Consider the following 16,982-nt stretch of genomic DNA (forward strand, 5'->3'; position numbering starts at 1 on the left):
ATGTTAGAAATTACGACGGTCTAATATACTTGCTCGTCCAAGGGTTAAGACCAGAAGAGACTTGCATGCTTCGAAGCAATGAACCAATGGCTACCATGTTCCTCCAATACAATGATAAATAATAGTGAAGGTAGGTAGATGAAGGGAGGGTGGTGAAAGGCGAGGAAATGAAGTTAGTACTCTAATCGATATATCGTGAAAAAAGAAAGAAAACACTTTTTCATTATAGTAATAGTAAATGCTTGCAATTCTCAATTCTCAATACGTCGTAATAGCATTCGGTCTGCAAAATCTTTGCAAAAGCAATTTCTAATTATGAAACCTTTTTGTTTTAGATTTACGTTCTTAGAAAAAGAAAAAAGAGAAAGATATATATGTATATATATATATATATATATATATATATATATATATATATGTGTCTAAAGAGAAAAAAAGAGAGAAAAACTGGACAGAGAAACTAAGGAGAGAGAGAGATAAAGAAGATAAAAGAGAGAGAGAGAGAGAAAGAGAGAGAGAGAAAGAGAGAGAGAGAAAGAGAGAGAGAGAAAGAGAGAGAGAGAGAGAGAGAATGAAAACGTGTTGCGTGATAATGCGAATCGTATTAGAAAAAGTATTTCTACGAATGATTTATTTATATTATAGAAAAATATACGATGTTAAATGTATGAAATATATGTCGAGACGAATTAAAGGACATTCATTTATTTCTTTCTTTTTTTTTTTTTTTATTTTTTGTTTTTTGTTTCTCTTTTTCTAAATCTAATTTAAAGGATTGCTTACTTACTCTTAAGTCGTCCTTCGACTGACACACTTTATACAAAGGATCGATGAAAAAATTACTATACGATATTAAAAGAAAATTAATGGATCTTTTCGCGACACCTACTTTTTCTTTTTTAAGCCACTTTTTTCCTTTCAAAATTGTATGATTGCATGTGTCCGATTGTAAGCCAAAAAATATCTCAGAAGAGAAAATTGTAAATGATTATCGGACACTTATTTAAGAACTTTTCATTCATCCTATATAGTCATTCACGTTAATGCTCGATTTTTTTTTTTTTTTTTTTTAAGTAAATAACATTCGTTTCGTTTTAATTATAATAATCTCGAACATTTCATTCTTGCGTGAGTAGATCCAGATCTATATATGTTGAATTACGAGACAATAATTCAGAAAAAGATAGAAAGAAAGAATATCAATATCTTTAACATTAAAGGAAATTTATAAGCGACTTGTTAGTCAGCAATATTGCGAGGATAATAATACGCGGGGCCTAGCACTATGTTTATAAATTATATCGTAAGGTTACGATTCTCTCGAATTTCTCTAAGATCGCCTTTCTAAGATATCTGAAATTCGACCTAATCAGGGCTGCGCTATCCGCAGAATAACGCCTACTAAAATATTGATTCTCTCTTCGTTCAATGCTAATGCCTCTCGCAGTTCCTCTATCAGGTGAAGGTATTCGTGTTATTACGCAATTTCTCAAATAATAGATCTATGCAGTAACGATGGATTAAAACGTGAATGAATTTTACAAAGAACATATTAAAAAAAAAAAAAAAAAAAAAAAAAAAGAAAAAAAAAAGAAAAGAAAAAAATTGTTTCACATAAAAAATCTCCTCTGTTCAATACTGTGCTCAATGATTCAATCTACAATAGAGAACGGTGCACGTTTTCTCTTTTTTTTTTTTTTTTTTTTTTTCCTTTTATTACCCCTTTAAATATTATCTTCCATATCACTTTTGTTTTCCACATTATTATTTTAATATTATTATGTCGAAATTGATGCTTGAAATTAAATTACGAAATAAAAACAGATTGAGGATCCTTGAAACTTTCTTAATCCTATTTCGATATGATATATTAGTACACAGTGGTATAAAAAAAGAGAAAGAACAAAAAAAGAAAAAAAAGAAAAGAAAAAAACCAGTTGTATAAAAAATAATTTAAATTCTTAATTATACGTATCCATTGGTTAATAATATATGAGACATAATTAAATATTGTATGAGACATGTTAAATATGTTATAGTTACTCAATGAAACGTTCCAATATAAGTAACAACGAAAATACCTGTGAGAATTAATATGTTAAGTTAAACAAGTCAAACTAAAATAATTGCCGAACTTAATTGTGAGTTATCTATTCAAGAAATTCATGCGATCGAGATAACGACTGTTGGTTTATAATTTTCCGTAAAAGGATACGAGAAACGTTTTCAATTTAGAAAAGGAGCAAACGTCAGCAATAAGCCCATCTTTAAAACAAACGAGACGACGAGACATCGGTTGCTCTTGCAATTCACATTATTATGCACGATACGAACTCCTGTCGTCGTCTCCCTTTAAAAACGAGTATTATAACTCTTACGAATATAAACTATATATTATTGGTTGTGTATAAATAAAATATTTTCATTAAATGGCTAACACGTTTAATCGACGTTATATATTTTCTTAACTTTGGTAATCATTCTGCATATGTTGTTTTAATTACGTGCATTAAGGATATCCTGAGAGAGAGAAAAAAGAGAGAGAAAGAGAGAGAGAGAGAGAGAGAGAGAAAGAAAAGATAAAGATAAATAAATAAATAAATAAATAAAAGAGATCTATTCGAAAAGTTGGCCAAGTTTATTACCGATATTTGTTCTCGGTCTGAAACGACGCTACTGCGAGATGGTACGCATTAATTATTTACGACCAGCCAACACCCATACGAGAATATTTCTAACTACATATGTGACTGAGTGTGTATGTGTGTGTGTGTGTGTGTGTGTTTGTAATGCGAGAAACATGCGGGTTCGAAGAAGAGACCACGATAGAGTTAACTTTCACCGATGCACACCTGTGTTTGACACGTTTCTCATCGTTATTTTTCTAATTGTTTTAAAGCAAACAATTTTTCTTTTTTCTTTCCTTTTTTCTTTCTTTTTATCTTTTATCTTTTTTTTTTCTTTTTTTTTTCTTTCTTCTTAATATAGTCTTCTTTTATTTTTTAACACGAGAAATTTTTAAATGTTATCAATCTTTTCTTTTTTTTTTTAATACATCCCCCCATTTTTTCTTTTAAACTTCAAGAGTACATATTTTACATATTCTTCTTTCTTTTTTTTTTTTTTTCTTTTCCTGTTACTAATATAGGCGTGGTAAATAAAGTATAATCACGCTACGTGGTGAATATATTTTCCCTTGAAGTACGAAAAATTCTCGCAATAGGTATTGTACATCAAGCGAGATGTTTCAATAAAGGAACCCTTTGAAGGGAGAGTCGTCTTATCGAAACGACAGAGACACCCATTGTACGTTGCAGATTTTATGGATTTGATCGATCCTCCCTCTCTCTCTCTCTCTCACTCTAAGTCTATAAATATAGTACGTGTCTATATATAGATATAGGTGCTACAAACGTTACTATTATATTCTTTGAACATATTGTATTTTTAGGTCAAAGTAAGTCAAATCCAGAGTGAGTGAAAGAGAGAGAGAGAGAGAGAGAGCGATAAGGGAATTTAAACTAGAAGAATCGATTCGATTTTGCGAAGTAGTACATTTCGAAGAGAGAGAGAGAGAGAGAGAGAGAGAGAAAGAAAGAGAGAGAAAGAAAGAAAAAGAGAGAAAAAGGAGTTTATTCATTTGTCACTTTCGAGATAGCTTATCTCGTTCCATAATTTTCTTCTTTTCGCAGTTTTTTTGTTTGTTTGTTTTTTTTTTTTTCCATTCGATCACAGAATCCAAAATCGATTCTCACTTTTTTATATTTCAAAAGATTTCGATATAGACACAACGTCGAAAAAAAATTCCAACCACGATGAATGGTTTTAGTATATCTAACACCTGCTATAAAAACACGTAAAAACACACATATATACAAACATATATATATATATATACACACATAGGTACACAGATAGAAGACAAGAACAATATCGTAATGAGTATCGTTCGTACACAAAACGCAGAGCAGCAATTCTGTAAAAACGAGAGATAAAGAATGTTGCACGAGTTGTGTATATGTATGTGTTTAATGGAGAAGAAGGAGGAGGAGGAGGAGGAGGAGGAGAAGGAGGAGGAAGAGGAAGAGAGAAATCCGGCAAATCTAATACGATTTTTCATGGTACGAATTCTCCCGGAAAATTTTCTCTCACCCTCTGGCGATAAACCGTCAGCATAACTCGATCGAAGCTATTACTACGACCGACCTCCTTTTTTTTTCTCTTCCAACTTCTCACACACACATATATATTATATATATTATATATATATATATATATATATATATAATATATATTATATCTGTTGAGTCAGGTTTTGCACGAGTTGTCCTTCCTTAATAATGTGTCCGCCTACTCGATGAAGAATGGAATTGTTTTTACTAAACTCGATAGAACTTAAATTCCACCTAATCAAACTTTTTCTCTTTTAATAGTGGACAACTGTTCATTCTCTAAAAGTGATAAGAAAATAAAAGAAATAAATAATAATAAAAGAATAAAAATAAATAAACAATTTAATGAATTTACGAGGACGAAAGTGAGCACACATCAAACACAACAGTTTATCTTGCGTGAGATTAATATCACTTGTAGTCATAAAAATAAATAGTAAAAATAAAAAAAGAAACAGAAATAAATAAAAAAAAAAAAAAAAAAAAAACAGAAAAAGAAAAGGGAGAAAGAGAGAGAGAGAGAGAGAGGGAGAAAATTGTATACAAAATAATACGTATAAAAGTTTTCCTAGAAACGATATTAGACCGATATTGAATATAACAAAAAGCAGTAAAATAACAAACATGAATTACAAATGTATTGTACAAAAAAATATTTGGCGTTTCGAAAAAATTGAGAGGGTACTAGCTACTATATAATAATGGTTATAACCGATTATCAGATGCGATAAAAATTGACGAATGGCGATCGAACGAAGATAACCGACAGCTTGAAAATAGTGATGGATAGACTTGGACAGAGATATTAACAGAACAGATGCCCTGACCCCGACACACTCCCACTGCTTCTATGCTCGCCAAAATAAACAACCTCGGTGGTGTTAACGACGGCGAAATCGATGCCGAAATTTATGAGTTAACTGATTCGTTCGTTGGTTGGTTAGCTAGCTAACAAGCAAGCTGGCAAGCAAGCAAGTAAGTAAGCTAGCTAGCTAGGCTAGCTTGGTTAGACCATCGAGCGTGGTACAATGGATAAACGTGATGCCGTGACAGGAGCCAATAAGACATTCGTGGATATTCGAGCACAAGTAAGGGGCAAAAAGCAACCCTTACTCAAGAAACAACAACCCTTTTTCGTTGGCCATTCCTATTCTTCGACATATGTGTCTACGTTTAATATCACGATCGAATTAAGCGAATAAGGAATTAATTTTTAATCCATGATACCTGACCGTTACTATAATTCTTGACCAGGTCAATATTTTTCCTGATTTTCCGAATTTTTGGTAAAGAAAATAATGGAATTTTCTTTTTTTTTTTTTTTTTTTTTTCTTTCTTTGCGTACAATTATATCGTTACATTGTATATTACTATAGTAATTCGATAAACACTGATAATTCTATTGAAATTATAAAACCAGGAAAAAAATTTATTTTACTTTTATTTTGATTTTATTTTGATTTTAATATTATTAATTTAATATTACGAAATACGTGATTAAATCTTTATATTTCATTTTTCTTTTTTTTTTTTTTTATCGATCTTAGATCATAAAAAAAATTTGAATAAAAGAAAGAAAATATGGATCGTGGTTGTCTCAAATCACACGTGAAAATATAATATTAAATATATAAAATATATAACAAAAAAAAAATATATATATATATATTTCAAAATTAAAATATAAAACTAATAAATGTGTGATCAAAGCTAATCTAATTTTACGAACATATTAAAAATAAATTTTATCCGATAAATATCCCGATATCGCGATAAATGCCTATACGATAATCGCGTTAAAATTTGAACGAAAATGGAGAAAATAAATCGATAAAAAAAAGAAAAAAAAAAAAAAATAAGAAAAAAATAAGAAAAAAAAAGAAAGAAAAAAGGAAAAATATATCGATCGTTGTTATAATGGATCACGTGACGATTTTCTATGGCACGCGACTTTAACATGAACAACGGCGTGTACGAAACACGACGTTCGCGTTTTCTGATTACGGTCAAGTGCGAATGTCACGGGTTCAACCTTCGCGTGGCATTATTACAAAATTGCCCTCGAAAAGGTCCGAAGTCGTTGGTATACTGTTGCTATTGCTAGCTAGCCACTGCCAGAATGGATAATAGAAGTGAAGGAGAGGGTTAAGGTAAGGTAAGGTAAGGTAAAGTAAGGTGGTGGTGGTAGTAGTTTATATGTGGGGGTAGGGGGTGAAGGGTTGCTTGGTTAATGGACGATGGTGCAGCCGGAGAACTTTACTTTCCGTGGCATCGTTTCGAACCGTTAGCAATACGAGCTATATATATATATACACATATATATATATATATATATCTGTATGTGTATGTGTACGTATGTATATATGTATGTGCGTAGACCGTTATCGCGACCGCCATCAACGCTCCCTTTTCCTGGCTGGCCCTTCTGCCGACCAACGTTGTACACTTTTTTCTCTTTCCTCTCTTACAAAATCAATAACGAGAGGTGCATTTCGCCGAAGGCGTTGATAAACGAAATTCTACGATCGGATCGATCGACACTAACAGAGGATATATTTTTCAATTTATATAAAACATTAAATTCGATAATACGATGTCATAATTAAAATGGAATATTTGTAAAACGCGTTAAACATGTCTACGAAAAGGAAGCTTTCGTTGATGATATATGACTCTATCAAAATCGATTTTATATCTCTCGAACGTTTCGAAGGATTAAATACTTCTCGATAAGAGTGAAGTTTATTTAATGTAAAAAAAAAAAAAAAAAGAAAGGATGTATGACGATAAAAATTCTCATCTGCATGTTTTTTTTTCTCTCTTTTGTTTTTTTTTTTCTTTTTTTTTTTCTTGTTATTTTTTTTTTTCTACGAAATATCGTGAAACTTATGCATTTAGCAGATTATTTATTATTATTTAAATATCTATATCAATTATTGGAAAATCTATCTATACTAATTTTTCTTTCACGAGATAATAATAATAATAATAATAATAATAATAATAATAATAATAATAATAATAATAATAATAATAATAATAATAATAATAATAATAATAATAATAATAATAATAATAATAATAATAATAATAATAATAATAATAATAATAATTAAGAGAGCAAAGTATTCTCTTATAAGTATGCTAATTCGTCATACATACACTTTTTACATATCCCTCCTCCCCACTCCAAACAAACAAAAAATATTAACATATCAAGCATGATTGAAACTTCATTTTACAAAAAAAAAGTTTTAATCTTGAATTAACTTTCTACGATATATGACCTATATATGTATTGTAAGAAAGACAAATAAAAAAGAGCAATTACCACGAGAGGGATCCTGCAAAGTGAGGATCGATCGATCATTGAAATTGAAAGGAATCCTGATTGTTACGGATAATCCGATTTTCCGGATGCGGGATATACTCGGAAAACACGACGCATCTGCTGTTGTCGTCCTCCAAATTATCGGCTTGAAGAGATTAACCCTATCGACATGTTGACAGGAAGAGAGAGTCCCATTCGTTGCAGTTTGCAATTATGAATCACGAGATGACGTTTGTGCAATCTGTGTTGATTCTATTTCTTTTTATTTTCTTTACAAATCCTTTCTTAATTTCTAATTATTTCATTCTATTGATCTCGTCGATCGTATACGTGAATGCTCTTTTATGTTTTTTTTTTTTTTGTTAAAGATTAACATTCCCGTAAACGCGTTTGCTTTTATAAAAATTTATTAGCAATAACAATGATAATAATAATAATAATAATAATAATAATAATAATAATAATAATAATAATAATAATAATAATAATAATAATAATAATTTACGAAATAATAAATTGCCATAAAGTGGGCTGATCTAGATATCTCTTTTCTCTCTCTCCTTTTCTCCCTTTCTCTCTCTCTCTCTTTCTATCTTTGTCGATTTAACAAGACAATTTTTTTCAGAGAACAATAACAATGAAATGTCACGCAATGAAATGTCATAAAGCGTTTATAGTAACGGTTTATCGATGACATTATTCTTACATATGATATACATATATATACATATAAAAATATGTGTGCGTGATATACGATATATATTATATGATATTTCTAAATCCGATTAAAGAGAAAGAATTTATAGGAAAATATGATGAACCTAACAGTTTATAGGATATATTGAGACGATAATAAAGTTTCTCTCTACAATAAACAAGCTGAGAGTTTAATCAAAGATAAATCGAATTCTTCGTCAAGGTTACTACGCCTTTTACGACTTTGGATATAACGAAAGATAAAAGGAGGGACAAACTTACAAGGAGGGGGAGGAGTGGGTTGAGGGGGTTGGTTCAAAGTTGCAATACAAATACTGATTTTGCATACAATGCTTGACGTGAGAATCGTTTAATCATGCATCTAGCACGGTTCTCGTTAATATCGATCGATAAACGAGGAATACTTCGATAATAAACTTACATATGTATATATATGTATATATATATATATATATATATATATATATACATATATATATATATATACACATGTGTATATGCACTTTATGTATATATGTATATATATACATATATATATATATATATATACATACAAGTGTTTCTTGTCTTATTTCGACGTTGAGTTTGACGAGTTGTACAAAGAGATTCTTCCTCGAAAAACATTTTCGAAAAAAAAAGAAAAAATAAATACAGAAGGAGAACTCCATGGAACGCTCTAATCATATATGATAATTTTCAAGATTAGATTTCCCTATCCATATTTTTCTTTTCTCTTTCTCTCTCTCTCTCTCTCCTTTTCGTTTTTTTTCCTTATTCCTTTTTTTTTTTTTTTCTTACCTGAAGAAGTCGATATCCTCCTTAATAACAGAGTCCAAGAAAAAATAAGAAGAAACGTGAAAAATCGCTTAACTGGATCTTTCATGACTGACTGACTTCTGTCACACACTTTTTAAATCGAACGATCACGATAATCACTTGGTTGTTGTTTTTGTTGTTGTCGCCTGTTATTATCGTTGTTGTTATTATCAAAAATGTACTTTTATCACCTCTGAAGTCTCACGTTGCATCCTTCCTTTGATCTAATTAAATATAAATTTCAAATATAAAAAGAAGAAGAAGAAGAACTGAAGGAGGAAGAAAATTTTCGTCATGTTATTCCTATTTTGAATATAAATTAAAAGAACCAAAATATATATATATATATATATATATATATATATATATATCTATTTATATATCTTTACGGAGGTATCGTAAAATGTACAAGGATCGTAAACGGCAACTGTGTTATATAGGTATGTATATTATAGGTACATACGATGGCGTGTAAAGAGATCATCGCGTGAAGTGTCGTAACATTGAAAAGTATCTCTTTTCTTTAATGGAATAGTTTTCTCTTTTTTTTTTTTTTAACATTTTTCTTTCTTTTCCTTTTCATTGTTTATTTTTATTTTATTTATTTTTTTTTTTCTTTTTTCATACCCCGTGAGAAAGAAAATATTTTTAGGCAAAGAAAATAAAGAAAAAAGTGTAAAAGATTAGGATTCAGATCGTACCCGATGAATGTCGTGATAAGCGATATTGAATAGAAAGAGATAGATAGATATATATGTGTGTATATATATATATATATATATAAAGAGAGAGAGAGAGACAGAAAGTGTAAATACAAAGATTAGAAAAAAAGCTATCTTACGATAATAATTTTCGTAAAACGTTAAAAAGGACGTTCGAGAATTAAATAATATATATTGTTTCTAATCGAAATTGAATTCAATCAAAAACATATAACATATATATATATATATATATATATATATATATATATATAACATTTTTCTCGAAAAATTAGATTTTCGACAAAGCTATCGATCTCCTTCTTTATCGCTTTCAAATCTATCGGTAATGTTTTGAAAAAAAAAAAAAATCACATTCATGATATTGTCACGATTCTATATGAGACATATAAAAAGCAATGTATTTAACTAGAATCGACAACACCATTGACAAAGTTAATAGATAAATCATGTTAAGCTTATTCATTAAATTTTCACGATAAATAGAAAAGGGAGGGATCACTTTCAATGAATTTCTTATATTACCTCGTCGACACTATCTCACTTATTTTTTCCTCTATTCCTTTATCTTTTTTTCTTTTTTATTTTTTTTCTTTTTTATTTTTTTTTCTTTTTTTTTTATTACTAACGATCGATCAATGTTATTCTTCTTCTCCTTTCTTTTTTACACTTTTTTATTAATAATCAATCGATCGACGTGAATTTTAAGTACTAAATATTGTCCGATTTTGAAGACACTGGCAAATCGTCGTTTCATTTTCCTTTGTCTTTCTCTCTCTCTCTCTCTCTCTCTCTTTCTATTTCTCTTTTTCTCTCTCTCTCTCTCTCTCGTTCTATCCTTTCGACGAAAAACGCTTGACGATCAAAGAAGAAGGAAAAAAAAAAAGAAAAGAGAGAGAGAGAAAAAAAGGACAAACAAACAAAACGAAAGAATCTCGAAATATTACGTTAATAAGAGATGGATAAAAAAAAAAAGAGAAAGGAGGATCGACGTATATAGCAAGACGTAAAAATTGTCGCGGCTTTGACGGCGTCACAGCCGATACTGAACGACGTCGAGACGCCCGCCGTTATCAGAGGAAATTTTTCGGCGCGTGCGCGTCAACACGCGTGCGCCCTAAAGGAATCGTGCACAGGGAATATATCCCCCTATGGCTGCTCTGGGAATAGGCGCGACCCCTCTTTTACACGTCGTTCCACGCGGGCCACGTTCTAATTATTGCGAGCCACAACCAGTTTTGGCCCGTCGAGGATATACATCTAATGAAACCAAAGAGCTTTCTTCGATCCTTGGAAAAAAAATGTATGTATATATATATATATATATGCTGATATATTTCTAAAAAAAAAAAAACATTAAAAAAATCTTATCACAATGTAGATTTGTCGTTGAAAGGATACGATTTTTATAAATTATTTTATTTATTTTTTACTTTTTTTTTTTTTTTTTTTTATTACATCGTATTAATTATCTTTCTGAAAAAATGATGGAAAAAAAAATCTTATTGCAATGTCGATTTGTTGTTAAAACGATGTGATTCTTATGAATTATTATTATTATTATTATTATTATTATTATTATTATTATTATTATTATTATTATTATTATTATTTTAATTATATCGTATTAAAATAATATTAATATTGCGTTAATAACGTATCAATTAAAATTATTATTAAAATAATAATGTATAATATCTCATTGACGTCTTATGATTAAAACAAAAAGTTAATTAATTAAAATTTCGTTCAATTTTAATGAATGTTATCAAAACAAATATATATTATATCGCGTATAATAATCGCAATTAATATCTTTTACTTTTAATTGTTTTTGGCACGTATCGTCTCGACCAATTTGTGTTTGGTTTTAATTCAATGAACGAAATTAAAGGAAAGTTTTGCTGGTTAGGTTTAGGAAAGTTCTTCGGAGTTACGGTACGAATCGATCTGGTTTTCTCACCTTTGACCTGTAGCCGACAGGTGGTATTCAATTTCAAGTCGATAACACTACCTACCACCATCCTTTATTCTAATTTGATTAACACATCGATCTGTAAACGAATCTTCTTCTTCTTTTATTCTTCTTCTTTTTCTATCCTCAACACGAAGAAAATATTTCTTTCCATCCCCTATATATATATATATATATATATATATATATATATATATATATATTATTTTTATTTCTTATTTTCTTTAGAAACATAGTAAATGTGAAGAGATGGAGTGGAGGGTAGGGAAGTTAGAAGCTTACTCTCACATGACATCGTTTGATTTAAGGGCTTAGTAGTCCTACGCTTTTCCAGCTTTGCGTTCTTTTCACATGGCACTCGCTACGTACTCTGTCATTTATGATTTAGAAGGGCTTTCAACTGATCGACAAGAATGCATTTGACGAAGTGTTTTCACCACCTGCTTTTCTTGTATATTTTCTTGTATAAGGGTGGTCGAATATATTTTCTATAAATCTACGATAAAACTTTCTGAACTTCTCGTAAAAATAAATAAATTGCATGTATATATATATATATATATATATATATATATGTACATTGACAAAATAAAATAATGTTCATTCTGAATAGAAAAAATTTGTGATTAAAAGTAACATTTGTCGGAAAATCGATTTATCTATGTATCTATAATTTATATTTACTTTTACAAACAAATCTTAAGAGAAATGATAAATTTAGAAACGTTTCTTCGATATGTCTAAGCGGGTACATATCGTTAACATTATAAATTCAATCAAATGATGAAGAAAAGTTAATTAATATAATTAATATATATCGAATCAACGAATATGAATACACTTCTAATGAGCCAAATGTGAATCGTTCCGATAATAAATATCGTTAGGTAGGTAAGTAGGTAAAGATACTTTTGTGAGTTGAAGACATTGTAATGATGCATTCGATTCACGAAGAAAATAAGATAATGACCAGCTGGATAGCTGATTGGTTCTTTAGAGCAAAATAGTTAGCTTATTATTCCTCTCCTCCCCTTCTACTCGTTACAACGAAACGGTTGAAAGATTAGGGTAGACCAATTCTTGTAATCCTCTTAACGCATAATGCCTGTTTCCACGTGCAAGACACGTATTATTTATTACTATTTATTTTTATCTTTGCATTATTAGAAAATAATTTATAATATCTGATCGATATAATTATAATTAATCAAAAAAGAAAAAGAAAAAAATTTTTTTTCTTTTTTTTATTTGTACATTTGAAAGTATAATAATTCTATTGGGTATATTTCAAAATAAAATAAATTTTATTACATACATTTTAAAAATCAAATAATATCATTAATACCATAAAATTTATACAAAGTCTAAAAGTAACTTACTTTTTTCGTCATTCTTTTCTTTTCCTTTTCTTGTCATATTTTTTCTTTTTTTTTTTTTTTTTTTTTCTTTTTTTTTCATTGTCCCTTTCGCATTGTATAAAGGTTTTCAACGCGAAGATGCTATCATCTTACAATTCCTTTCGTACGGCGAACAACGAAACGCGATATCTTTAGAAAAGAAGTCCGACGGTAACATTGTCCGACTATATATACGTACATACATATACATGTACCGACAATGAGTCGAGACAATGGAACCCTTGACGGCAGCGATTAGGTATGGACAATCGATTAGTTTAGAGAATATTCCTAACTAAATTTTTCTATTTTTCTATTTTTCTATTTTTTTTTTTTTTTTTTTTTTTTTTTTTTTTTTTTTTTTTTTAGAAATTTCAACGAATTTCATAATAATGCTTTATGTAATAAATAAAATTCTTAATGCAAATAAACGAATACAATACAAGATCGTATAACAATTATATCGAGGGAAGAAAAAAAAAAAAAAAAAAAAAAAAGCAAACAATAAGAATGAATTTACTTACTACCCTCGTTGTCTACACTCCGCTCGCAAAATGTATTTCTATCTATCATAGAATCATAGTGATAAATTGCGGACTGGCCCTCGCGTGAAATTTCGTTTTACCTGCAGTCTACTCGTTACGGGGTGGCAAATTTATTTGTTGTCACTGGACACCCTCTGTAACGTCCCCAATCACGCAATGTTAAGAATAACGCGTCAGAACGATTCACTAGGATGAAACTCATGTCTTTTGAAGTCTATGACCTAAACTTATGAAGAATAAATGGTATGTCTTTATCTTTTCGTAAGTAACTTAATTACACTTTTATCTTTACGAGAGAAAATAAAGAACTTTTCTAATACCATTAAAAAGACATGTTAATCAAAACTATATCGAGAAGGACTTAAAGATATTCTAAAGATAAGATAAATTCAGCGAGTCATTTTTCTTTTCTCTTTATCGTTAAAACAAAATTATTCTAATTTAGATATAATTATTAATATAAAAAAAATACATATATATATATATAAATATAAAAAATAATATATCATTATAACAAAAGCATATATAAATATAAAAAAATAAAAAAATATCTTTTAAACATAATTGTAATAAAACGAATATTATATTTTTTGTCTCGAAAAAAAAGTATATATATATATATATATATATATATATATATATAGCCTGCAATAATAAAAGATCTTCTTAAAAAGTTTCCATTTCTTCACGAGGTATGATAACGTAATCATTCAAACAACTTGCTTAATCATTCCGATCATTAAGATCCCTTAACAAGATTATAGTCATCGTCTGATAAAAAAAATTTCAAAAAGACAATGTACACTAGTCATGTCCCTTCGTTCCTTTGGTAAAACCCTTAGAGTTTATTCTCCCTCGTCTTCTTGGTTAATCCCTTGAAATACAACTCCCCATCCTCCATCCCGAGAAAGTAACATTTCGTCTAAGAAAATATACTTCCTTCATCCCCCTTTGCAACGATAATGGCACGTCGACGTTGGTCCCTTCTACGTATGCGAGGGGTGCATTTCAATTGAGATTCTATTTCGCGAAAGTCCAAAGTCCGAATAAAAGTTCGTTGAACGAAGCTATCTTAATGGCTAAAGACAACGAGAAATTCGCCCTAGCGTATATGTCCTTGAAGAGCAATCATTCATCCATTAAGGTCATCAGTGCCGTTTCTCTTTTGTCTTCTTCCATCGTATCTCCCAGTCACGTATTCTTCCTTTTTGTTTTCCAGGAATTTAAGGGAGAACTAACTACGATGGTTCGCGCGTTTGTTTTCACAATCCTTTCAAAATGATAAATGTTAGAGAACGTGTAGAAAGCTACGTAACTATAGTTAGGCTATAGTTTGGATTTGAAAATTAATCGATTTCTCTTTTTTTTTCATAAGAACAAAAAATGTACGTTTTTGAGCCAGAACATAAAATAATTTTTATTTTATTTGTTTTATTAATTTAAGAAATTTTAATCGAAGAAATGCTCTCTCTCTCTCTCTCTGTTCGTCAGATTTTTTTTATCAAATTTAATATTTTTTTCTTCTTTTTTTTTTTCCTTTGGAGATAACCAGAGGAAATATTGCGTATTGAAGAACATTAATCTCTTCTTAATCCTTAAAGTGGAAGATGTAAATAGTGAGAATTTTCGAATATCTTTTAGATAAAAAGAGGTTAAACAAATCCTACGATTTTTTTTTCCAGATGAAATATTTGTCTCGTGTTTATCTTTTTCTCTTCTTCTTTTTTTTTTTTACTTTTTTTTTTTTTGCAAATAATTTCCCCAAGAGTTAAAAATGAAACAATTAGTTCTTATGTCATTTTTCTTCAAACGAAAAAGTAAAAATATTTAAATCGACAAATGGAACATTTTAACACCTGTATAATCTTATTACATAATAAATTTTGTAATGTAATGTAATTTTTTACCATACGAAATTTACATGTTATCATGATAGAATTTCTTAAAAAGGTCACGGAGCTATTTAAAAGTGAAATAAAAAAGAAATCGATGTTGTCTGGCTAAACAAAACTATTTTAGGATATTCTCAGATGTTCTTCTATTCATGACAATGTCTCCTAAAAGATGTTAGTTTGATCTTCGTCGAATGGGGAACATTGGTGAGTCAGAGACATAGAATCATCCCCTTGAGATTTCATGGTTATGTACCTATACAACGTATATACAATGTATATACATATATAAGCAAACATGTGTATATACGTGTATGTACATACAATTAAGAAATTCCTATATCAACGTCGAATATATATATATAAATATATATATATATATATATATTTATATATATGTACATATGTAATATATATGTACATATGAATCGATTATTAAGAAATTATTTCATTTGAATTTATTATTTATATGGAATTAGATTATTATATAATTCGATATGATTAAGATGTTGCCAACAGCAATTTTCTTTTTCTTTTTTCTTTTATTATTATTTTTTTTTTTTTTTTAATTATATCCTATACATCGAACACAATATTAGATATTTTTATCGAAAACTACTTAATCAACATCTATTTCATCCGACGTGATTAAATTATTATCAATGACGCGACCTCGAAAATCACTTAATAAACACTAATAAACTCCCTTAAAGCGGGATACGTTACATGCTTAAACCAAAAGCGTTCGAATTATCGTTTATTTCGGGCAATATCATTAATTACGAAGCGATCTGAATTAACGTCACGTGTTGGACGTATGATCAAGCTTCTAACGTCATACGAATACGTCAAATAATTTCATTGATATGATAAACGTCGTGTTTACTTCTCCATAGAAATATTCCTTAATTATAATAAAAACGTTTCTTTCAATTTAATTAAATTTCATTGACATTGGAATTATTTTCTTTTTTTTTTTTTTTTTTTTTTTTTTTTTTTTTTTTTTTTTGATACGTATCATAAGCGTAGAGAATTGGAACTTAAAAATAAAAAGAAGAAGAAAATAAATAAATAAATAAATAAAAAATAAAAAATTATAAATATATAATATCTATTTCCAATTCATTATCAAAACTTGGCGTTCTAAATTTACAAAAGTGAAAAATAATAAGGCCGTAATAAAAGAATAAATAAAATAAAAATAAAAATACAAATAAAAGGATAAACAAATTGTCTATTTCATTTTGAAAAATGCTATATTATTTTTGTAGAATATTTTTTTTGTGAAAGTGCTAAGAAAAAAAAAAGAAAAGGAAAAAAAAAAAAAAGAAGAAGAGACCATATGATCAAATTTTGTTCAATCTTTGTCATCTAATTTGGAGACGTTTATTCATCGAAAAAATTTGTCGGTTGCA

General features: G+C 28.9%; 1 protein-coding gene across 3 annotated transcripts in view; it reads right to left on the bottom strand.

Moving 5' to 3' along the window:
* Positions 1 to 10,785, bottom strand: part of Ret (protein kinase receptor Ret oncogene) — a 52,893-nt gene extending 42,108 nt beyond the window's left edge. The window contains exons 1-3 of one of the 3 annotated variants that reach the window (XM_085660588.1): positions 10,706 to 10,776; positions 10,284 to 10,495; positions 9,019 to 9,260 (exon numbers count right to left, since the gene is read on the bottom strand). In XM_085660588.1, the coding sequence (XP_085516714.1) occupies positions 9,019 to 9,103 (85 nt within the window). In that variant the 5' untranslated portion in view covers positions 9,104 to 9,260; positions 10,284 to 10,495; positions 10,706 to 10,776. Of the gene's footprint in view, positions 1 to 9,018; positions 9,261 to 9,499; positions 9,598 to 10,283 lie in introns of those variants that run through there. The other 2 variants (XM_035883434.2, XM_085660589.1) reach the window with 2 other exon arrangements.
* Between the last annotated feature and the right edge of the window lie 6,197 nt (positions 10,786 to 16,982).

This window comes from Vespa mandarinia, chromosome 12 (assembly GCF_050613455.1).
Source record: "Vespa mandarinia isolate Hongniang chromosome 12, ASM5061345v1, whole genome shotgun sequence".
NCBI lineage: Eukaryota > Metazoa > Arthropoda > Insecta > Hymenoptera > Vespidae > Vespa > Vespa mandarinia.